Source organism: Sturnira hondurensis, unplaced genomic scaffold, assembly GCF_014824575.4.
Source record: "Sturnira hondurensis isolate 20B ecotype Veracruz unplaced genomic scaffold, ASM1482457v3 Scaffold0010128, whole genome shotgun sequence".
In the NCBI taxonomy this organism is placed as follows: domain Eukaryota; kingdom Metazoa; phylum Chordata; class Mammalia; order Chiroptera; family Phyllostomidae; genus Sturnira; species Sturnira hondurensis.
This window is the reverse complement of record NW_028082759.1, coordinates 4,302,340-4,326,447: the sequence shown is the minus strand read 5'-3', so window position 1 is coordinate 4,326,447 and position 24,108 is coordinate 4,302,340. Positions and strand designations below refer to the sequence as shown.

The window sequence follows — 24,108 nt, the reverse complement described above, 5'->3', positions numbered from 1 at the left end:
GACAATCTTGGTTAGATTCCCAGTCAGGGCACATGCCTGGGTTGCAGGCCAGTTCCCAGCAGGGGACACACCAGAGGCAACCATACATTGATATTTCTCTCCTTCTCTCCTTCCCTTCCCCCTAAAGATAAATAAATAAAAAAATCTTTAAAAAAAAGAATACTAGACAAAGGTATCTAAGACAAGCATTTTTTCCATATCGGAAAAAAATGAGAGTGTACAGCATCCAAAGAGCGCATGAACTTAATCACCTACCAAAGGGTGGGAGGTCTTTCACAGGCACTTTCTTTCGTGACGGGTAGAGGGACACAGCAGGGACCTGCAGTCCTTGGCTGGCCTTGTGAGCGGGCTGCGGCTGCTGGGGCTGTGACTGGGCCTGTGCTTTCTGTTGCGACCCCGCCCTCGGAGCCACTGGGGAGGTCTCGGTTTTGACAGGCTTTTTGTCACCAGGATTCTTAGGCACTGATCGTTGTTTGGTTTGAAAACAGAACAAGACATTTAAGATGTTAGTAACCACACAGGAGATAAAGCCACAACTGCATGAACACTTTCTGCAGGTAGAATACTAAAATGTGTCTCTTTTCTTCCTGGTGCCCACCTACACCTGGTACAAAAATGAGGCGGCAGGGGAGAGCCCTGCTTACAGAAAATATTCAAGGCATGACAGGCAAAGGTATTTACCTTATGAAGCTCACTATCTCAAGATGATTATACTATTAAAGACCACAATAAAAATAAAAATAGAAAAACATGGATAGTTCAATACATCATGGGTGTACACACACAAAAACACACCTATATCATAAAATCTACAACAGAAAAATTGTAGGGAATTGTTTTTCTAATATGGTATCTAAAGTCCTTATATACGTGAGCTTAGTTTTTAATGAATGGTATCAATTATAGTCTTTACTGTCAAATTCTCTCTTCTATGGGGTAGAATTATGTTAGCTAATAGCAGCCAATATTGGTTGGGGAATATACTAAGTATAACTCCATGGTAGCCAGAAAGCAAACCAATTTAATAGGACAATTAAATGCTATATGTATTATACATTAATATTAAGCACAAATCAATGACATATGTATACTTCCTGCATTTACACATGAAGAAACTAAGAATTAGGGAGTTCAAGTACTTTGCCTAAGGTGACCTTGCTAGGAGGAGGAACAAACAGGAAGTGAACNTACTGTCAAATTCTCTCTTCTATGGGGTAGAATTATGTTAGCTAATAGCAGCCAATACTGCTTGGGGAATATACTGAGTATAACTCCATGGTAGCCAGAAAGCAAACCAATTTAATAGGACAATTAAATGCTATATGTATTATACATTAATATTAAGCACAACTCAATGACATGTGTATACTTCCTGCATTTACACATGAAGAAACTAAGAATTAGGGAGTTCAAGTACTTTGCCTAAGGTGACCTTGCTAGGAGGAGGAACAAACAGGAAGTGAACTCAGACCAGCCTGACCTTGGAGGACAAGCTGTTCATCCTGACACAGAGCTTCCACAGCGCCTTGTGTAAACCCAGGATTTGAATTTTCTCAAGTCACCTACGTATTTTACAGAACGTATCCTCAAAGCTGCCCATAAAAGACCTGGCCATGCCCTAAACAAGAAATGCCCCTGTTATACAGATACAGATGCAGATAAAGAGAAAACTACCCCCATTTCTAGCCTGGTCAGATTTTTAAAGGCTGGGACACCTCACACTAGGCTCACCATGTGAGCCTCACACACATGGTTCACTGTGTAGCAGAACTCACAGAATTACTGCTTTACTTGGTGGCTAAACATAATGTTGGGTGCTGGCTGGGCTGAGGGGATAAAGGGCAGCCAGTATACTTGGTTCTGCCCTGCTCTGACCTCCTGGGCCCCTCACCCCTTGCGGTTTGCCCATCACTTTGGAAGGATCTGTGTGAGAAAACAAGGGTCGCAAATGGGAGACACATCCACTCATGTGTCCCCTGCCTGCATATTGGCTGTGCTGGAATAGGAACAAAACAGCAGTCACCCTAAATAAGTCTACAGTGTCGTTCTCCCTACACTAACCCGTTGGACATGAGGCCGGGCTTAGGACAGTGCTAAATGGTATTCGACAGTAGCGGTCAAGGTGTCTCAGGAAAGGCCTTTCCCATCTGCATTAAGCCCCATTTTTGTCACCACTGCACAGGAAACAAGCCCGCATTCCACCAGTCAGATGTCGCAGCCCCTGGAAGGAAACACTCACATGTGTTGGTTGCTGGCTCGCACTGCAGGGATAGCGTCTGAAGACTCTCCTCATCCATGTCTAGCTCCAAATTGGACAGGTACTGCTTCACTTTTCGAGCCATTTGGGCATCTTCGTAAAGCTTTTTGGCATTGAGAAAGGAACTACGACGTACCCGCTTTTTGTGACCACCTGTCTGAGCAACGTCTAGCACCGTTGCGTTTGTACTACCCTGGCTGAGGGACCTGGAAGACGAAAAGGCAGATATGCGGCTCACTCCAGCGTGGGATTACTTATCTTTTTGAAACGTGCCAAGACTTAGATAAATAGTCTATGTTCAAAAGGTCACATGCTTCATTTTGGTAAGTAAACTATTACAAAGGAGGATAGAATAATACGAATTAAAATTTTTTTTAACTTAAAAAAGACTCCTGCATACATACGTATGTATGTTTGGTGCCTGTGTTGCTCCAAGTAGGAAATTCTGCTTTTTACATCTACAGAGCATTCAAGGCAGTCCTCTCAGAGAAGCCAGCAAATACTAATAATTACATATAAAAGTTCATGCAAAAATACAGTTATAATTAGGATTTACATTAAATTTACTCCTCCTAAAGAGGGTGCTTTACAGAGATTTAAAAAATTAGCTAGATGTTTAACATTGTTTTCTTATTCCCTGGGTTAAATGTAGTGAGTTTCTAAAGTAATATGGTCAAACTGTTAATAAAACGGTCATGCAAATATAAACATATATGTATAGAAACTAGCACATGAATTGTTAAGAATTGTTTTTTGAAAGAATTGGTTTATAGAATGAAAACAGTAGTTAGTTGAGCTGTAAAAAAATTTAGTTTTAACACCTAGGGGCAGCTTTCATATTACCTGCATTTACTTCTCAAATATCTGTGCAATGGTATTTCAATTGCACATCCTTCCTCCCCTCACCCCCTTTAAGCGTTTCCCATTTGAAAACACAGAAATTACATTAAATTAAAGTCTTTCTGAAAGCTCAGAAGCATGTCTGACCTACAGTTCCCCGGAACCATCATCAATCATTTCACAGCTCGCATGGATCATGACCTCAAAAGCAAAAGCCCCAACAGATTAAACTTGAAATCAGTTTGCCAACAAAAATTCTGCTAGAGCAAGAGGGTTAAGAAAAAAATGCAAAAATGCAAAGCATCAGAAAAAGACAGCAGGTAAGAAAACAATGCAATGAGCAGAATAAGAACTGTGTGTGGGTATTCACGGTCTCCACCACTTACCCCAAACTCCTCCATTTCTTCTTCCTGTAAGTGAGAGCCATGGAGATTGAAGCATGGGTGTAGAAAGAGAGACAGAGAGATCACAAGCTCAGAAAGAAAGGACTAGACTTCTGAATAAGCAGTACAAGAAGCCCACAAACATTAAACTGCATAATCACCTCACACACACAACTGTACCAGAAATATTTATGTGGCTCAGGAGATAAATGTATTTAAATCTTTTGTTTTAAAAGGAGACTGAACTCCTGTTCTCTCCTTCAATGGCCTCATCGTTTTTCACGACACTGACTGCTAAAAACATTGTGTGCATATTAAAACAATACTCTTTGGGTTATTTTTAGCTATTCGAGTTCATAATACTAAGTATGAGTTTTAGCTGTGCAAGTGATTGTTCTGAAAAATAAGGAACACATAGTTGTGCCTCATTTTAAATGAAAAATGTCTGAAGGACAAACTGTTTATACTGGCAGTCAAAAGTGCTCTTGATATAGGATAAGACACTTATTCCACATTAGAGCTCAATGGAGAGTCTCTCATGACCTAATAGGGTTTCTGCCAAGCTACAAATATAAACATTCAGATTTTCATTTATTAAGGAGCTCTCAACTCAACCTCCTCCAACCCCACCCGTGCCACCGAAGGTGACACACTCACCGAGTCCTGAACATGAGGGCAGGGTCCATGTTCACCGAAGCCATTCGGCCCACATGACGGATTTCTTTTGCGATCATTCTTAGCTTCTCAAAATTGACCAGCCCATCGACTTTTGAGTCATTTCCTGTAATACCCAAAGAAGAAAGGAGGATTAGATGGCACTTACTCTTTTTTTTAATTGTATTTTTTAATTTTATTTCTCGATTACATTCTGCATTCAGTATCATTTTAGGTTAGTTTCAGGGGTACAACATGGGGTTAGACAACTACAAATTTATGACCTGATCTTCCCACCTGACACCATACATAGCTATTACACTGTATTGACTATGTTCCTTGTGCTGTATGTACATCCCCACGACTATTTTGCAGGTACTGATTTGTACTTCCCTCTTTTTTTAAATGATTAAAAAAATGTTTTCATTGTTGTTCAAGCACAGTTTTCTGCCTTTTACTCCCACCCCAGCCAGCCCCCCAGTTTGTACGTCTCAATTCTGGCATGTATGCTCTGCCTCCACAAGTGAAAGTAGACATCCTTCACTTTGTATTTACCTTCATGAAGAAACGTGAGATCCTTCTTGATAACTGGGAACAAAGGGATTATGGGAGGTTGTAGGTTCTGACTATTGAGGACATTGCGATATTTTGCCATGTTTCTGGAAGGATCAAATAGGTCTTGGAGATCTTGAAATAGCTTTTCATATTTATTGGGAAGTTTTTCCCAGGTGGTTCGCAATCTTGCTACTGGTGCCAGGTTTAAGCCACTGAGAGGAAAAAAAAAAGAAAAGTGATATGAAATAAAATGACTCATCCTTATGGAAAGAAGGAGGCAAAACAGTGCGTTGTGGACGTATTAACATACAGCACCTCTGTGTGAATGCTTTTTATACATAACAAGTACAGAAAGACTCATTAGAAATGATTGATAATTCTAGGTAATGAGAATGGAAGATGGAATCAGGGTCAGTATAAAGGTCACATGCCTCACTGGGGTGTTAGCTTTACTCCTCTTCCCCTTACACCTTCTGCTGTGTACTACGAGTAAAACCACAAGAAAGTATCGTGCGGGTAGAATTCTGTTTCCTTGCTTTGTCTCCAGGCACAGCACAGTGCTGGGCACGTAAGAGACTGGCCAAATACCTTGTAGTAATAAAACAGAACTAAAGCCATAATAGTAAGGAGAGTATGATCAAACTCCTAGGCAGCGAAGATGACTAATTATCATCATCAACATCAATATGGCCCATTGCTTCAGCTTGTATTTTCTGCCAGCCTCAGTTTACGTGCGCAAAAGGAGAACAAATTATTAACATTTACTGGGCACCTTCATTGTGCGGACTGATGAAACTCCACATACATTACAGTGGTCTCTCCCTTACCCAGGGTGTTGCTGTCCACAGTCTGTTACCTGTGGTTAACTCCATTCCAAAAATACTCCATGGAAAATCTCAGAAACACACAATCATGAGTTTTAAATTGCACGGTGTTCTGAGCAGTATAATAAAGTTTCTTCCTGCTCTGTCCCTCTGGAATGTGACTTATCCCTTTGTCCAGCACGCTATGCTGTACACACTGGCCACCCCTTAGTGACTCAATGGCCACCTGGGTTATCGGATCAACTGTTACAGTAATGCAGTGCTTGTTACATAGCTTTTATTTACTTAATCGTGGCCTCAAATCCATTCATAAAACTTTTATTACAGTATGTTGTAATAATTGTTTTATTTTATTATTAGTTACTATCATTAATCTCTTGCTGTGCCTAATTTGTAAGTTGAACTTTATCACTGGTATGTATGAATAGGAAAAAAAACATAGTATATAAAGGGTCTGGTACTATCCATGGTTTCTGGCATCCACTGGTGGGCTTGGAACATATTCCAAGGATAAGGGGGACAGACTATTGTATATCATTTAATCTGCTCTATAACTCTTTGGAAAGTTGCTATTTCACAGAGAAATAAACTGATGTTCTGAGTTCAAATAATTTCCCCAAGATTGCATAGCTCAAAAATAAAAAGTGGTGAATAAAGATTTTTCTGGGCTCCAAATGAGCACTTAAAGAGATTTTAAATTAAAGATTAAGACTAGGAATCAGAGGGAAAAAAAACTGTTCAGGGTGACTCAATTAAAACCACTACACTGATACAAATTACGTGGTGCGCCTGGATTGATATGCATTTTAACCGACAAACGGAACTGAATCTTATAGCAGATACGCTCTCTTACCTGATGATTGCAAACATGGAGTTAAAATTCTTGCATTCCCTGCAGTGCAGAGCTATCTTGATGAAATGCTTGATGATCTTCATCCTCTTCAGCTGGTTTGTCTCTCTCAGAATTTCCGACGCTACCCAAAATGTTTCCTGGTTGATGACTTCTTCAAATTTCTTCAGGTTGGCACAGCTGGTTTTTGATTTCAGTTTAAACAAATCATCTATATACTCGGTAGGTTCGATGTTGCGGAAGAGTTCAAAGTTCCGCATGGAGAGTTGAGTGGCGACTTCCACGGTGCTGAGCTGCAGCAGGGAAATCTGACTCTCCCTCAGCAACTCCTGAGCATCTTCATCTGAACAAAGGGTTTCCGTTTCCATGTTGTTCTTCAAGTAGTATCTACGGAAGACACAGAATTCAAAGCCTAAGCAACAGTCTCATGATCTTCCTTTACAGAAAACTGCTACTTCTTATAGAATGTTTGAGAGAACAGGAAACTGAATGATGGAAGAATTCTGCCCGACTATGAGAAGGCAGCTGCCTCCATCACCAGACCAGAGAACAACTTGTGCCGAAGTCGATGGAAACTAACACAGCACATGGAATTTCATGTGCACCAGTTGTGACTGCTTTTTTTTTTGCCCTTTCCTGATTTTGAGATTTTACTTTTTCTACCCTAGAAATGATGGAAAATAACTATATTAAAAATTTCACATTAGACAAAGCAGCAGGCTCTAAGGAGAAAGCAGGAAGATCAGACGGGTCACCATTCTATTCTCCCAGACTCTGTGGGCTGTTGATGGGTTCATATTAGGTCAATCCCAGTTCACTTATTCAAATACCAAAANTATGCCAGCCAGGGCTCTGCTATTTCTTATAGAATGTTTCAAAGAACAGGAAACTGAATGATGGAAGAATTCTGCCCGACTATGAGAAGGCAGCTGCCTCCATCACCAGACCAGGGAACAACTTGTGCCGAAGTCGATGGAAACTAACACAGCACATGGAATTTCATGTGCACCAGTTGTGACTGCTTTTTTTTTGGCCCTTTCTTGATTTTGAGATTTTACTTTTTCTACCCTAGAAATGATGGAAAATAACTATATTAAAAATTTCACATTAGACAAAGCAGCAGGCTCTAAGGAGAAAGCAGGAAGATCAGACGGGTCACCATTCTATTCTCCCAGACTCTGTGGGCTGTTGATGGGTTCATATTAGGTCAATCCCAGTTCACTTATTCAAATACCAAAAAAACCTATAAGCCATTCCCCTCATTTGATTCTATGAGTAGAACAAAACCAAAACAGATCTTAACTTTTAAATATCCGATTTTCACAAAAACCCTGCGAGTCAGTGGGACAGATATTATTCCTGTGTTTCACACGAGGAAACGGAGGCCACCGAAGATTGATGACTAGTTAACACCATTGGCAGAGACGGGAGCTCAGAGACAGAGCTCCTTTCTCTTTGTAAGCAGCTGGTTGAAAACAGAATCCAGATGTTGGCCCTGCGATTTTTTTTTTTAAAAAACACATGGTTTCCTGAAGTCAAATCTCATAAAAGAAGAAACAGAACAAGAACAGTGGGAATTCTGTCCAAGTGGCCTTTTGCATGTTTCTGTCAAATAACATGACAGAAAACATGGACCTTGGGCCACCGACATGCTCGGATTTAATGGTTTCGGTGTTGATTACTGATGAAGCCCACGGCACATATCCACCTACAATTTTCTTGAATAATGAATGTGAACCATGAATTTGTACCCCAGCGGGGGGATCTGAGAGCCCCATCGCGGTTACAGATATATTAATGAGCATTGAAGTGATAATGAGAAAAACCAACCTAAAACAACACTACCTGCAAGTGGCAGGGTTGGAAATAAAGTAAAAACGAAGATGAGTAGAAGGTTATAGGTGACAGAAACAAGACAAGTGTTGAATGAATCCTATCATGGTTTGGATGTATAACATGAAAAATTCAAGGCCAGTGGAACATTCCATACGGCGAGCAACAGAACAAAATATTTTTTGGAACTACTTAACTTTCAGTCAGTGCAGAATCTAGTTAAAATTTTAACTACTTTTTTCAACTTTCACTAATCTGTGCTTAGAGAATACAGCTTCCATATTTCTATCAATGGCAATACCATTCAAGAGACTGACAAAATCAAGTACAATGTTTTCTTGCAAGTTACATGGGTTATATAAGGACTCATGCAGCAGGGGGACGGAGCTTTGCAGCAACTAAAATTTGATTCCATAGCTAAGAGTTTTTCACACCATAATGTACATAGGCAGCACCTGCCAATTATACCGGCATAGACACTTCTGCCTAAATAAACAAAGTTCCTAGAAGAGTTAGGTAGGTGGGAGCAAATGCCAGTAGAGTCGTAGAAGAAAGTGTTTCTGTGAATGTGCATTTCCAAGAAGAAGAAGAGAGCAGCTGCGACCTCACATCAGGCCTGCTTTACATGCTGCCAACCCAGTGTTCTGAAGAGCAAGCATGACGGGTTTTTACTTGCACGCTGGTGGGCAGCAACAACGTTCGGGTCACGGTGCCCTCGTTTTGGACAAGTGCTTCAGAGATCCTTGTGAGGCTCAACATTCACCGTGTGTATTTGCCTTGATAAAGCAATTCTTGGTGAAGGGGGTACTTAGTCATTTAAAAAACCCCTTTGGAAGTGTTCATCTCTTAGACTTTGATGTGGGTTTAACGGGGAGGAGGGGGAGGTTAACAAATCCAAAAAGATCGGTACTGCATACCTTCCACTCAGTTGTATCCTATCAGCAAGTTTGGAAAGCTGGTCTGGAAGTCTTCTCTGTTTGATTACTCCCTCGGGTGTGACCGAGACCTCGCACAGCGAATACTGATCCGGAGTGGCAGTCACAGCAAACTCCCTGATGGCCTGGATGACCACTTCCTTCGCCGTGGTGTCTTTACTGATCATGATGTATCGGCTTTGCTGGTCAGCCTTAAACACCCTCAACACTTGATCTGGCAAGTCTGGGAGAAAGAAAAGCCGTACATAAGCAGAATGTATTTGAATATACAGTAATAAAATTAAGTAAAGTAATCTGGGGGGAAACCCTTCTTATTAAAGATATTGCTAAAATTTCACCTCTCCCTTACGACAGCTGTTCTTCAAAGAACACGCTGATAATCCGCAAGAACACATTTTCCCCTACGGCTAAATAAAAGATCTAGAGACAAATGCAAACACATCAGTATACAACAGCTAAACACAAGACTGGCACATTAGTAGCAAAAAGTAAGTAAGTAAGTAAGTAAGTAAATAAATAAATCTAAAGTTCACTTTTATTATATTGAAAAAGCCCATTATGCTGCCCTAAAATAGGCCTTTCACTGTATTTACTTAATACAGCCTAGTAATGCCTGCATGGGATGTATTATCTTCATTTATGAAAAAGAAAACAAGTTCAGAGAGATTAATTTGCCCATGGCCGTATCAAAATAGTCTGAAGAACGAAAAAGAGCTGGTTCCAATCGGTTTAACATTCACCCCTACTCTGAGCGTCTGATAAATCCATGACAAACCAGCAGATCAATTCACAGCATTATCATTACACATCAGAAGGACGGGGTTACTGCGGTAAAACAAAGGAGTACAGGTGGTCTCACCCGGGGTAGTGCTGAAGTCTAAAATGCGGTGATGTGACTGCAATAAATCAGGATTACTAGACGATAAGGTCCCGCTGACGGGCAATGCAGTAGGGATGTGTTTTGTCTGCCTCAGTCCCACGATGCTGTCATCTTGAGACTGACCAATTCCAATATCACTGCACAGAGAGAACAATAGAACCGAAGTAATCAACAAGTTAGAAAATGTAACTCATCAATACAGAAATCATAACAAATACTAGTAGTTTCTCAGTACAGAAACAGATTCAAGAAAAGGTAAGCTGTAGTTTCCGATGGAAACAGGTTTTTTTTAAAAGCACATTAAAAAGAACACATTTAGTTTTCACTAAACTGATAGCTTCTACATCAGAATAATAAATTCTTTTATAATCTGATCTTTAATAAATAAAAAAGATGGAGTAACATGAACAGAAGGGGAAAAAATTCCAAACTGTCCCAATTTCATTCTCTAATATTGCAGAGAAGTAAATGATATCATTATGGAGTCAAGTGTAAATAAACGCTGACACATTATTTCTGAGTCACACAGAGCATAAGAAAGCAGTGGTTCATGGAGACACTTCTCAGCATCAAAGAAGAGGCTGTGGAAATCCAACGACTCGCTTTTAATTCTCTACTCAAATTTTCTAGGTATATATTTAAATCCCCAGAAAAATATTACTTATTATGGATGGCGAACAAACTCATTTCCATTTGCAAAAAGGCCGTTACTATGGTCCACTCTGGAAATAAGATTTAAAATGTGATTTAATCACATATAAAAATTATTTCTAAGCCCTGGCTGGTGTAGCTCAGTGGATTGAGCGCAGGCCTGCAAACCAAAGGATCTTGGTTCGATTCCCAGTCAGGGCACATGCCTGGGTTGCAGGCCAGTTCCCAGCGGGGGACACACAAGAGGCAACCATACACTGATGTTTCTCTCCCTCCCTCTTTCCCTTCCTCTCTAAAGATAAATGAATAAAATCTTTAAAAAAATGATTTCTAGATTTGAGGGGTCAATAAATTTTCAAAACAAAACATCAAAATAAAACAACATGCCTGAACTCACAAAATAACAACTAGATCATAAGCAAATGGTCAGAGCTCTGTCTAGTTTCTATAAATACTTTGAAACAAGAGGAAAGAAAATTACACTAAATTTGGAATGTCACATATAAAATTAAGGCACTTAGCATCAGTTAGATTTTTCAGACATAAGAGCTTGGCCATAATACCAATTATTTTTAATGGCTGTGATAAAAAGAGACCTGGCAACATTCTCTATTTTTTGTGTGAAATAGATATAAGGGTAAATAAACAAGGACAAGAGCTTTCTTTGAAAAACAAAAGTTAAAGGTAATTTTAGTGTAAGTTCTTTCAAATTTAATTTCCATTGAAGCACATGGAGGCATAGAAAGACTGAAAGGATTAATGTTCTGCAAAACATTCAAACCTTCGTACAGTTAGTTGAATTTTATTATTCAATCATACAAACCAGGCTTTTCTGCCAAAAATATCAGATGTAACATAAGACTTGAGATACTACTACGGGCTCAGGCCAAAGACACAGCTGACGGGGCCGTTCCCGGCACAAATGTCTGTAAAGACTAGTATACTTTAGGCACGCCCCAAGGAAGCTACCTTCTTAGCAACTGTTTCTTTGCAATATTTTAACACCTAACCTGGCCCGATTCTCTTCTCTCACCTGTATCTGTTATCTACAGACATGGGGATAGTCTTGGATTGAAACGACTTTATATTCAAGACAATTCAGAAAGTCTGCCGGTGAACACATCCTCTTATTGGTCAACCTTTCTAGCTTGCTCATTGTTACTGAAAGCAGTTTTTTTGGCCTTTGCTGACTTTAGTCTATTGACTTATTCCCTATTTTCTCGGGGTTCATCAGTATCTCTACTTACCTGACAAACAGACCTAAATCCTATAATCCTCTTGTTCCACCCCTTTCTTTGCCTTCTATTTACATCATTCTACCACGCTACCCCTGGCAGTCTGTGGCCACTCTGCATCTTAGCTCACTGATAATGTCTGAGAGCAAGAGGGAAAAAAACTAAACAAAATAAAACAAAACAAAACAACTCCTATAATTGACTAATCCAGTGCCTTTTCAAAACAAAGAAAGTCTTCATAAACATGGCTGATTTTTAGAAGAGAAACGTTTAAGTAGTAACCAATATTAAGTCAAGTATATTATACCAATATATAGAGCCTACATTTTACTTACTCTTCTTTTAAATGCAGTTATTTTTCCTTTTAATTGTATTACAATATGAATTACAGCAAATAATTTTACATGATAAAAAACATAAGTGATTCATATATTTTTACCTACAAAAGATGTTTGCTCAGTGTTCTAAATTCAACACATCTATTATTATCTTCCTTTCCCTTTCTCTAGCTTTTGAATATCTCTCTAAATACACACAGAACAAAATTACACTTAGTAGTCTCATACTGTGTACCAGCCAACACCCTGTTCTGTGAATGGATTACATCCCAGTTCTGATATGTCACATTTCTATTAATACTTGCCAGGGTCAAGTGGACTTTTGATTTTTTTTCTTAAGGTTCATAATTAACTCATGGTCAAATATTACCCTTAGATCTTTTATTGTCAGTGTGCTGCTAATAATTCTCTATCTAAGTATATCTTTTATCTATTTTAAAATAAGGCTTTTTTAAAATCATGAAGGTCACTTTCAAAATCAATTTCTGTTTTTTGTAATGTCAGCACCTAATCCACGGCCCTTTAGAAACTTACTCAATATGAACATACTCTCAAGTCTATAAATAAAGCCATCACACTCACGGCTTATCGTTAGAATTCTGATGAAGTCTTTTGTAGCTGAATCAAAACCACCAATCATTATAATTCAATGAAGACAACACAAGTTTCATGCTCAACCTATCAGTAGTATATTCTAGACCATATCTCTAATCTGTGGATGAAAGTTTTATCTGAATGGGAATTTAAATATAGAAATGCTTGACACAATCCTAAATATCTGTATCTACTGCTCCTTTGTAGACCCAATAAATTATCAAAGAAAGAAAATAAGTAACACGTTTTTAAGTTACCTTCAAGAACTGAAAGCAGGAAAGAAAGGAAAAAAAGAGGATGGCAAAGATGAACAGTAGCCACAGGAACCAGCAATGATTTGGCTGCAAAGAGCACATGCTGAGAGCAGAGAAGACACCCCAACAGAGAAACAGTAGTAAAAACACCTCCCAATCACAGGGAAGACAGGAGCAATCACAACATGACTTTTTTTAAGTCTAAAGGAGAAATTTAAAAAAAGTTCAAATGAGGAAGTGCTAAATGCTCTCTAATGAAGTTGGATGGGCAAGTAAGTAGCAAAAACAGGATTAAAACAAACTTTATTGTTTAATATTTCTTCTAAGATAGTTCAGGCATAAAAGCTTAAAACCTTTTCTAGACTCATGTCAATGAATATTAACTGCATCATTCCCATTGTATATTATTATAACACACAGAAATAATGCACACAAAATTTACACACTTACTTGTATGGTTTCTGTGGCAAGATACTGATCCGAGTCTTGTCGAGTATCTTCTTTAGCTTGTTCCTTCCTCCAACAGTGTTTGCTTTACTTTTCTTATTTACTTTTTCAAGTCCTATCACTTGTTCTACATCTACAGCCAGATCCGGAATGGAGTAGCGGCTGGCCTTTTTGATGTCTCCAATTTTAGGAAGGTGAGGGGCACCATTTCTTTTCTCTTCTGATAGTCTTGTTAGAAGTTCTTTAAATACTGAAATGGAAATAAACATGACAAATGCCCATTATTAAAAAAATCTGAATTAACTCAAAGGGAACATGTAGAACTTGAAAGTCAATGAAAAGTACAGACTTGAGCTATCAAAACTGTAATCCCATAGGAAAATACCATTCCAATGACTGAATGACAAGAATCTGCTTTATAATGTTGCTCTTTCATTTCCACTCAGTGTGCTATATGTCTAGTATGTTCTTGAAATGTCTAGGTATTTAAAACATCTATGAATAAAAGCATTGATAAAAACATAATTTTATGGTCCTCACATCAATAGATTCTGATTTAGATCTACTTACCTGATTATATATCTATGCACTTTACTATAAATATTTTTATTCTTATGATGTTTGAAATATTACTTATAAAATCGACCTTTTTATGATTGTGACATAAATGTAAAATGACCAAAAAAAGAAAAATAAAAGTTTGCAAGGCAAGCAGGAGTGGCTCAGCTGGCTGGGCATCATCCTACAAGGTGAGAGATCGTTGGTTCAACGCCAGTCAGGGCACATGTCTGGGTTCCAGCCGGATCCCCAGTTGGGGCTTGTGCGAGAGGCAACCAATTGATGTTTCTCTCCCTTTTTTTCTCCCTCCCTTCCTCTCTCTCTCTAAAAATAAATAAAGAAAAGCTTTTTAAAAAAAGTATGCAAAAAGCCCTGGCTGGTGTAGCTCAGTGGATTGAGCACGGGCCTGCGAACCACACAATCACGGTTTGATTCCCAGTCAGGGCACATGCCTGGGTTGCAGGCCAGTTCCCAGCTGGGGACCCACAAGAAGCAACCATACATTGATATTTTCTCCCTCTCTCCTTCCCTTCCCCTCTAAAGATATATAAATAAAATCTTTTTGAAAAAGTATGCAAAAATACTTACCAAATAAATTGGTTTTCACAGTGATAGATAAATGTGTGTTATTTCTAAGAATTTCCATGGCTTTTGACAGCTGAATATTTTCAAAGTTTTGACCATTTACTTCTAATATCTACAAATAAAATTATAAAATTAATTTACATATCTCAAGGGACTGAAGGGAAAAAAAAGACACCAATATTTACCCTTGATGTTTGGGTTTAGAAACACCATACCTGATCCCCTCGCTTCAAGCCTGCTTCGGTTGCTTTGCTGCCTGAATCAACACTGTCCACAAAAATTCCAAACCCCTTCTCTGAGCCTCCGAGTAAGAGAAAAGGCAGAGGAGCTTCTCGGGATGGTTTTGTTAATGTCATTAGTCTTCTTTTTGCTTTAGCTGCACAGGCGATATTTAACAGCCTTAGATGTCCACCCATTTTCTGCAGGAATTCAGAGGAAGTGGTTTCAGAGACGGGCTGAATCAAATGAACTTATAAATGATGGTTTTAAGAAAATCACAATGATTACCTCTCTTTCCAGATTATTTTCAAATTCTTCTAGAAATCGAGTCATCGCAGGATCTCCTTCAAAGTCATTGAAGTGATTATTTACCCACAATAATACTACCCGTGTAACCTGAAAAATGAATGATTTTCAAAAAAATTTAGTGCTAAAAATTTTCAATGAAAATGATTTCAAATAAGATACCTACCGTACAGCTTACCTAGTAACAATGAACAAGAAAATAAACTAAGTACAAAGCTCTCAGCAAGGATTTTATTCACAAGAAAATGACCTTCTAAAAATATATATTTATAATCTGAATACCAACTTTACACTGTTTTGCCAAGAAGCATTTTGAATTTGTGAAGGACGGTAATAAACTTACATCTTACTCGCTGGCAAAAACTATTTGAAACAGGTCACAATAAAAACAAAGTTATAATAAAATTAAAATAAATGAATACAAGACAAAGAATACAGAAATTTAAAAAAACAATAAAGGTAGAGGGCAGAATAGACAAAAGGAACAAAGAGTATTGAGCCCAGAAAGATCTGCAAGGGAACAAGTTATAAGAGGAAGGAGCTAGCTGGGAGTTAAATAATATTTGCTAACATTAAGATTCAGAAAGCTTGTAACACCTGTAATTCCTCAGGAAAAATGAATAGCCTTTTCTCACCCTACACATGTGTATTCACACAGCCCTACACCTTTGCACAGGCCAATACACACACTCACAGGGAATTTTTTTTTTAAATTTTTTGTGTGTGTGTCCAGCAAGAACTGTGTGGCATTCATTAGACTGTAAATTCCGTGAGGACAACAACTTTAAGTCATGTCCTCAGGGGTTCCTTCATAGTTATAACAATGCCTGGTATAAACTAAATGCTCAATAAAATTTTACTAAATGAAATGAGTATAACTGCATCTGTCAATATAAAAGTACTTGTTTTCTTTTATGTGAGTTTAGTTTTATAAATTTGAACAATATAAAAGAAGTTTTTCATAGAATAGTTCCCAAACATTTAACTAACCCCTTATAATGAGAAAATTAAGCATGCTATTCTAGCAGTAAAGAAACAGAAATGATGATAAAAAGTTAATTTATAACTATAGTTTAAAACACTGTTTATAGTTAAGTTAATACACTGTGACAAATTATAGTATTAGCCCAACTAATCACTCAGGAGCCAAATTTTGATATTTATATTAATTTTGTGTCATTTTCTATCACTATTACCCAATTTTTTTAATTTAGGAGAGATATAGGATGATCTCCCTTAAATCTATATCTAACACTTAACATTTTCATAAAATTAAAATTTTGCAACTGAGAAGTCAACTTAAAAGTCTACTAGCCCTATGACACATTAGAAAAACAAGACTTGTAAATCATATATTGAAAACTATCAGCTATTACCAATAGCAAACAACCTTTAGGATGATATATCAAGTTGCTGGCTCTGAGCCAGGCACTACATAGAGAACTTTACTTCTATTACTCATTTTCACAACAGTCCCAAAAGGATGCTATTCATTTTATAAGGAAATAATTGAGTGTCAGCAGGGTCAAATGGTACACCAGGTGTATGGCAGAGGCAACACTCAGGTCAAGCTTTTACAGCTGACGACCTCAGCTGAGGTCTCTTCTGGGCTTGTGACCTTCAGACCATGAACTGAGGAGCCACACTGCCCGAATGATTTCTCAAGGACCACAGAATCAGTTAGTGGCAGGACCAGCAATAGAGCTTGGAGCTTTTCACAGTCTCCTGTCCTGTATTCTCCTACCCTGCCTCTCCCAAGTCTGTGTCATAAATCAGAGACTGCACACGGAACGGGGACATGAATACAGACTATGATTAACTCACAAACCTCATAAGACTACGTACTTCATCATCCAATCTAGCTTTCACACAGCTCTCAGGAGGTGGTAAGGAGGGTCTGTTGAGAACTACATTACTGGGATCTGCCAGCCAGCAATGGTTGTAATGAGATGCTGCTACGTTGCTAAAATTGTAACTTCTATCTGGCGCACATTGACCATTTATTGAACTCAAGAATGCTGATTCCTATGGAACCCAGTTGTTTGGGGGTTGTGTCTCAACACATTCCCAACAGAACTAAAATTTAAACATTTGTCTGCCAATTTACTAACCTTTGCATTAAAAGAAAAAAAGACATTTCTAGGACTGAACCCAGAAACCTTTAATAAGAACTAACATTTGAATCACTTTTGCTTAAAAAGTACAGTCTCTTATTCCATTAAAATAATTTGAACATAATTGGCACAATAAATATACACATATTAATATTAAAGTATCTTAAGTTTATATCTAAATATTTCATATTTAGAAGTCAAACTAGAGTATATTTTCCAACCTTATCCCTGAGGCTCGGGTCATTAAACCACTCCAACAACTTTTTGCCCACTTCCATTGGGCTAGAAAGAAAAGTCCTGTAGGTCAACAGGAAGTCTTCTATGAACGTTGGATCCACCACCGAATGCTCTTCCACCAAATGCATTGTTAATCTTTCTGAGGTGCCCTGTAACGATGAAAAGGTCTGGTCACTATTCTGCATAAATAGCATCTATGTGGTACCATGATTTCAAATCTTCAACATAAGATGAACTGGGTAGTGATATATCTAATAATTAGCAAGGCTGCTGTGCATCACACAAAGATATTTTACAACTGATAACTTTTCAGAGAAATTATGCCTGAAAATGGGGCGGGGGAATAAAAAATTGGTGTAACTGCTACGACCGGAAAAAACAGAGCCATATCTGTCTTACCTTGATGACGATGTGTCCCTTTCTTGTTCCCGTTCGATCAAGTTCTCGGTGTTCTTTCACCATAACAATTTCTCCTTCCTCCTCCACTTTTTGCATGTTCTTTTCTACTTGGTTGAGAATACGGCAATAATCTTGCTGGGCTATGCAGACAAACTGGAATGAAATATAAGTCACATGTTAATGATAAAGTACTTGCAAGAGATCTAGCATTACTAATAATTCAGTGTTTTAATTATTTAACTCTGACATTTTTCTATGTCTTTCTCATACTTCCTAATGAGTGCAGTAATGAACCTTAATCATAATTCTCTACTTTTTAATGTATTTCTTCCAGGGTCAAAAAAGTTTCATTTTTTAGAGTAGTTATATCTGTTTTATATTAAACATCCAAACAATTAAAAAAATCAGATGATAGAATTAGGAGAGTCCTTTCTCAAGCATCTTCTTTGGCAATTAGAAAACATTATGGGGGGGAGTAGAATGTTAAGAGTATAGATATAAAAAAACAGTTGCCATTTAGTGGATTTTAAAAGTTTGGAAAAAATTTTTAAGTAATATTTTAAAATTAAGATGGTTTTAATAAAAGACATTGAAATCCCATGGATATGTGGAGTAGATACTAGAAATTTACTAAATTATATTGATAGAAAATTATTTTAGAAAATATGTTCAAAAAAAGGTCCACAGAACAAGCCACATACTTATTAAACTCAAGTTATTATTCCTTATAAAAATAGTATGAGGTGGCCCTTGCTCTTAAAGGAAAAGCTGACAATAATACACACATTGAATCATCACTCCTCGGTGCCTCCAAATATAAATAATCTCAGGCCTTGGGGCAAACCACTTAATTACATTTCTTATAGCAGTTTTAAAGAAAGCATGAATTACAGAAATCACTTATTACATAAATTAACCAAAGGTCACTGTTGCCTCTGAATTTTGATTGGTTTATTCTTATTTAAGAAATAATTTGGGAATAAAAAAGCATGGACATTTCTTTTTATGTGAAAAGATAAAAAAAAGAGGAGATGGTTAAATTACAGCATATATAAAATATGAAACAGCCATCCAAAATCATATTTTCATAGGACATTTAGAGTTCTGGCTTAATGTTCATGATATTATATTAAATATTTATTAGCAGTAAAAAATCAAATATTGTAATATTTATAATGACATAATTAGTATAGTGCAATAACCTTATAGAACTATTTTTTCTTTTTGTTATTATTTATTTTATTACAATTGCCCCAATTTTCTCTCTTTGCCTTCCTCCGTCCAGCCCACCCCGTTCCCACAGTCAATCCCCACACTTCTGTTCACGTCCATGGGTCAGAACTCTCTCCATTTATCCTCCAAATCATCCCATAAGGAAGGAACTACTATTATCTTCATTGTACTGATGAGGACACAGCTGTAACATCAGCATGCTGATTTGCCCAATGTCTCATAATTACACGCTTGCTAATTTTAAGAAACTGTATATGTATATCAAAATCTTGGAAGGAAATATAACAAAATGTTAATGATAATTATTATGTCTGAGCAATGCAAATTACAAATACCGTATCTTTCAGACCATAAGATGCACCTAGGTTTTATAGGAGAAAAATAGGGAAAAAATTTTTGAAGCAAAAAGTGTGGTAAAATATTTAATAACATAGATAATATAGCCCTCCCCACATCCAGCCAGGTAAGCTACATTCAGACTATAAGATGCACCCCTTTTCCTCCCCAAACTTAAGGGGGTACATCTTATAGTCCAAAAAAATACAGTATATTTTTATTTGTAGATTTATTCTTGCTTTAAGAAGTTTGCAGACCTGGTGAGAAATTCATGGGTAAAATATAATTTTAACTGGTATAATAAAATAAGTTGAAACTTTCTGGATTGTACACACAATAGTTTTGGTGAGTTCTGTACTTTCAGAGAGCTATTAACACATAAAAGTGTGTGTTACAGTCTTGGCACTTAGATATAAATTAAAAACCAAACAAGATGTTGCTTATAAAAAGGCCATTGACAGCTTATGTCACAGCGGTTTTTTTTTTTGGGGGGGGGTTACATGACATCAAAATTTATATTTAGAAGAAAAATAATCAAGAATAAAAGAATGAAGTAAAATTAAACTTTAATCATAATGCAGAATAGTCAACTTTCATTTTATCTGTGCAACTGATTTCTCCTCTAAAACTACTTTATAAATTCTAAGCCTCATTAACACCCATGATATCAGGCAAAGGTGAGTCTAACAGATTTACCTTACAAGGTTAGATCTATTCACTCACATTGGTGCATTGTGGTGTATAAGGGAAATTCATACCTGATCGTTCACACACTGAAGGGTATAGGGGGAGGCTAAGAAATGCCTGGGGTGTCTGTGGCAGGCCTAAGGCATAGGCAGTAGAGAAGAAAAAAAGGAGCTAGAGAGAAGAAAAAGAAAGAAAAAGAGGGAAAAAGAAAAGGAAGAGGTACACGTGTAGAATGGAAAACCATTGCCAGTCATGTAGTACCATAAGGATGGTCTACATCCCCTAGCCCTGCCTCCACCCTCCAAACCAAACAGCATGAGAACACACTGAAAAGAGAGAACTCGAAGAGGAGCATGCAGAGAAGGGATCCAGAGCAAACACAACCTTGAACATACCGTGGGATCCAATAAATAGAAATGCATGTTAAATTTCATCCACTCATTACTGTGTCCTTAGGCTTAACATAAGCTCAACTGGATATAACATAACCCAATATTAGTTTTCAGAATCCACTGAAATGTAAGAAAACGAGGTCCAATCCCAAGCAAAGTTGCTGCTTCTTGGCAAAGAGAACACCGCTTTTGTTCATGTCCTTCAATACCTGTTGATTGCCTACAATGTGCTCAGTAGAATGATAACAACGTATGAAGGCCATTTTATGGATGAATGAAAATATGATTCTCCCTGTTCTTTACTTCTCCCAACAAGAGAATCATCTGACATTTGTATTTTCTGACAGATTTGTCACATTTTAACAGAAATATATGAACCCACTATTTCAAGCAAGCATTTACAAATGGTCTGACTTCGTTCTCCATCCTTGTCTGGCCTGACAGATGGGTTTGGGAAAGTACAGGGGAGATTCCCGAAACTCCTGATTGAACATGTTCCTTTTACAGTGGCTTGGCATGAAGCGGAGAGGAAGAAAGAGACCTGCTCTTTGTATATCTGTGAACCTCGGCGAGGAGCTATAGGAGCCCAGGTGTCTTAATCAGCGTTTTCCTCCCGCCCCTACTCTGCTGACTGTCACTCTGGGTTTCCTACCAATTCCTCATCCAGTAAATAGGCGACACATTCTTCCCTAACAAATACCTCCTCTCCCTTTCCCAGACTCACAGATAAATATTTAATGTTACCGGGTACATTTGACATTATTTAAGTACTCTTAATATTCAATCATGTTACACTTTGATCAATTATTCTAAAACATTTCTGTGTCTCTTATATCATTTCTGTCCCATGATTACAGAATTCTAACCAAAGGGTTGGCCAATTGAAGGGAGTTAATGGAATACCTGAATTCTTGGAAATAAAATAACTTTACTTAACTTTTAATGGCAGATATTCAGAGTCAAACACTCTAGCCACGTGGACATGTAGAATGGCTCAGGGAGGAACAGATTTGAGATAATAGGATGAGAAAAACTTAAAATTTTCTAGTTTGCTTTGACTCGGTTTGGTTTTGTTATTTTTGAGGTGTAATTCCAGAGCGGAAATATCACTTATGATCGCTTTTCCATGCACATTTCCAGGCCAAATAAAGACTTCAGGGTTTACCTACCATTTTGTTTTCCTGTGTTATTCAAAATAACTGAGAGTTGACTATATTTAGAATGATTTTCTGCCACTACACATTCAAAACACTGAATTCATGACCATTTGTTCTCTCTACAGCTCACTGAAAGAATTTTTTGGCAACATTATTTTGATTCCTTTGGTAAATGCTTTTATTTATAGCCACGGTCATTTTTCCTTTTAGCAGTAAAAAGCTTAAAATGAGTTTTTAATAAATACTATTTAACATTTATCAGACCCTATAAAAATTCAATGATGCTCTTTTGAGAATCAAGTATATTCAGATGTATTTCAGACTGCAGACTAATAAATACCCTGAGGATTTAACACTAATTTGTCAAAGTTAAATATTCTGTTTTATTTATATTAAAATATTTTACCTTTCAAAGAAACTTTTAAGAAGGCAAATTATAAACCATAACAAAAGCATCTTAAATTTACTTCTTATTAACATAGATGTCACGTTATATTAATCTAATTAAACTTCACATCTGATCTTTGTATTTTCTCTAGTCTTTAATTAAATGCTTTTAAATAATGAATATACCGCAATACTAGCACTGATAGCTCAAGTATTTTTCTTTATATTATATATAATATATTATATATAATATGTAGTATATATTTTATACATATTATATATAATATATAGTATAGTTTATATAATATAGAGAATATATGCAATAGTTATATATTTCTTTATATTATATTTATATATGATTTAAATGTTTTTAAATAATGAATATACCATATTAGCACTGATATTTCAAGCATTTTCTTTATATTAGCAATTATTTTTTTACTAGCCAGCTTTCCTACTGATTCATACTAAGATTAATTTTCATAACTTCTAAACTTACTTTCTTACCTTGTATGTATTTAAATAAGAACACTGCATAACAGTATCAGATTGTCTTTTTTTAAAAAAAGATTTTATTTATTTATTTTTCAACAGAGGGGAAGGGAGGGAGAAAGAGACAGACAGAAACATCAGTGTGCGGCTGCCTCTCACACACTCCCTCCTGGGGGCCTGGCCCGCAACCCAGGCACATGCCCTGACTAGGAATCAAACCCGCAAGCCTTTGGTGCACAGGCCGGCACTCAGTCCACTAGCCATACTAGCCAGGGCAATCTTTATTACTCCACTTATAATTTCTTTTTTTTTAAGACTGTATTTATTTATTTTTAAAGAGAAGAGAAGGGAAGGAAAAGAGAGGGAGAGAATATCAATGTTCGAGAGAAACATCGATCAGTTGCCTTTAGCATGTGCCCCAAACAAAGGCTGGGTTTGCAGCCCAGGTGTGTACACTGACTGGGAATGAAGCCGGCGGCCTTTTTGCTCTGTGGCATGGTGCTCAAGCAACTGAGCCTTGCTGGTTGAGGCATAATTTCTTTTGATAATGGGAGTTTTACTCCCATATATTTTGATGAAATTTTAAATAACTATATTTATAGAATACTTTTTAAAATGAAAGGTATTTATAGAATATTTAGTTTTGTATAGTTCAAATAACTTTAAGGGATATTTATTTTTTAATTTCCTGGGGTGTGGTTACATTAAAGCACTAAGAACACTAAAAGTAATATTCTACTTTAAAATATTACTTATAAATTTAAAAGATGACCTATTTATACAGATAGAAAAATCTTACCACAACCTCACATACATGTTCTTTATTAAAATACTTAAAATAAACATTTTTAATGATATTTTATACCTGGCAGTCATCCACCTTTGTCCTCATTACTCCTTTCATGTATTCTTTGTCCATGGTAGGAGAGACACCAAAACTATTTCCCATACATAGTATTTCTGCTTTTCCATCTGGATAAGTCACTTCTACAGAACCATTCAGAATCACTGACCAGGAATCCAGCTAATTCAAAAAGAGAAAACAAAAATGAAGACAAAGCAGAAAATAACATCACGATCACGCAGAAGTAAATGCTAGAATGGTCCCTACAAATGATTTAACAGATCTTTCATTCTAAAATGGAATAAATACATAAAGTTAACTCATTATCAAATTCACAGAACCAGGAAGAAAGCACAGCCATATGAATGTCTATGTATTTTCATATCTAGCACAGGGTACATGTCATTCCACTCTCTTAACACAGCCTTTGGTACTCTTCTCTAAAATGACATAAAGGAAAAATCTTCTGTTCCTTAAAAACATACATAGTGAACAAGAAAAAATAATCATTACTGCTTCAGTAGGAACATCAGTTTCTTCTAACAAAAAAAACACTATACTGTGAACATTTAAATTAAAAAAAAATCATACAAAGTTAATACAAAATATCTCTATTAATGTCTTTCAAAAAT

General features: G+C 37.0%; 1 protein-coding gene across 12 annotated transcripts in view; it reads right to left on the bottom strand.

Moving 5' to 3' along the window:
• RAPGEF2 (Rap guanine nucleotide exchange factor 2) overlaps positions 1 to 24,108 on the bottom strand; it is a 219,966-nt gene that overhangs the window by 10,803 nt on the left and 185,055 nt on the right. For 10 of the 12 annotated variants that reach the window (XM_037058302.1, XM_037058305.1, XM_037058307.1 and 7 more), the window contains 15 exons: positions 23,498 to 23,656; positions 17,949 to 18,101; positions 17,534 to 17,698; positions 15,181 to 15,288; positions 14,889 to 15,092; positions 14,677 to 14,785; positions 13,534 to 13,780; positions 9,991 to 10,148; positions 9,114 to 9,354; positions 6,367 to 6,750; positions 4,690 to 4,901; positions 4,138 to 4,261; positions 3,484 to 3,507; positions 2,240 to 2,463; positions 256 to 462 (listed from right to left, as the gene is read on the bottom strand). In XM_037058302.1, coding sequence (XP_036914197.1) covers positions 256 to 462; positions 2,240 to 2,463; positions 3,484 to 3,507; positions 4,138 to 4,261; positions 4,690 to 4,901; positions 6,367 to 6,750; positions 9,114 to 9,354; positions 9,991 to 10,148; positions 13,534 to 13,780; positions 14,677 to 14,785; positions 14,889 to 15,092; positions 15,181 to 15,288; positions 17,534 to 17,698; positions 17,949 to 18,101; positions 23,498 to 23,656 — 2,719 coding nt within the window. The remainder of the gene's footprint in view (positions 1 to 255; positions 463 to 2,239; positions 2,464 to 3,483; positions 3,508 to 4,137; positions 4,262 to 4,689; positions 4,902 to 6,366; positions 6,751 to 9,113; positions 9,355 to 9,990; positions 10,149 to 13,533; positions 13,781 to 14,676; positions 14,786 to 14,888; positions 15,093 to 15,180; positions 15,289 to 17,533; positions 17,699 to 17,948; positions 18,102 to 23,497; positions 23,657 to 24,108) is intronic. The other 2 variants (XM_037058304.1, XM_037058309.1) reach the window with 1 other exon arrangement.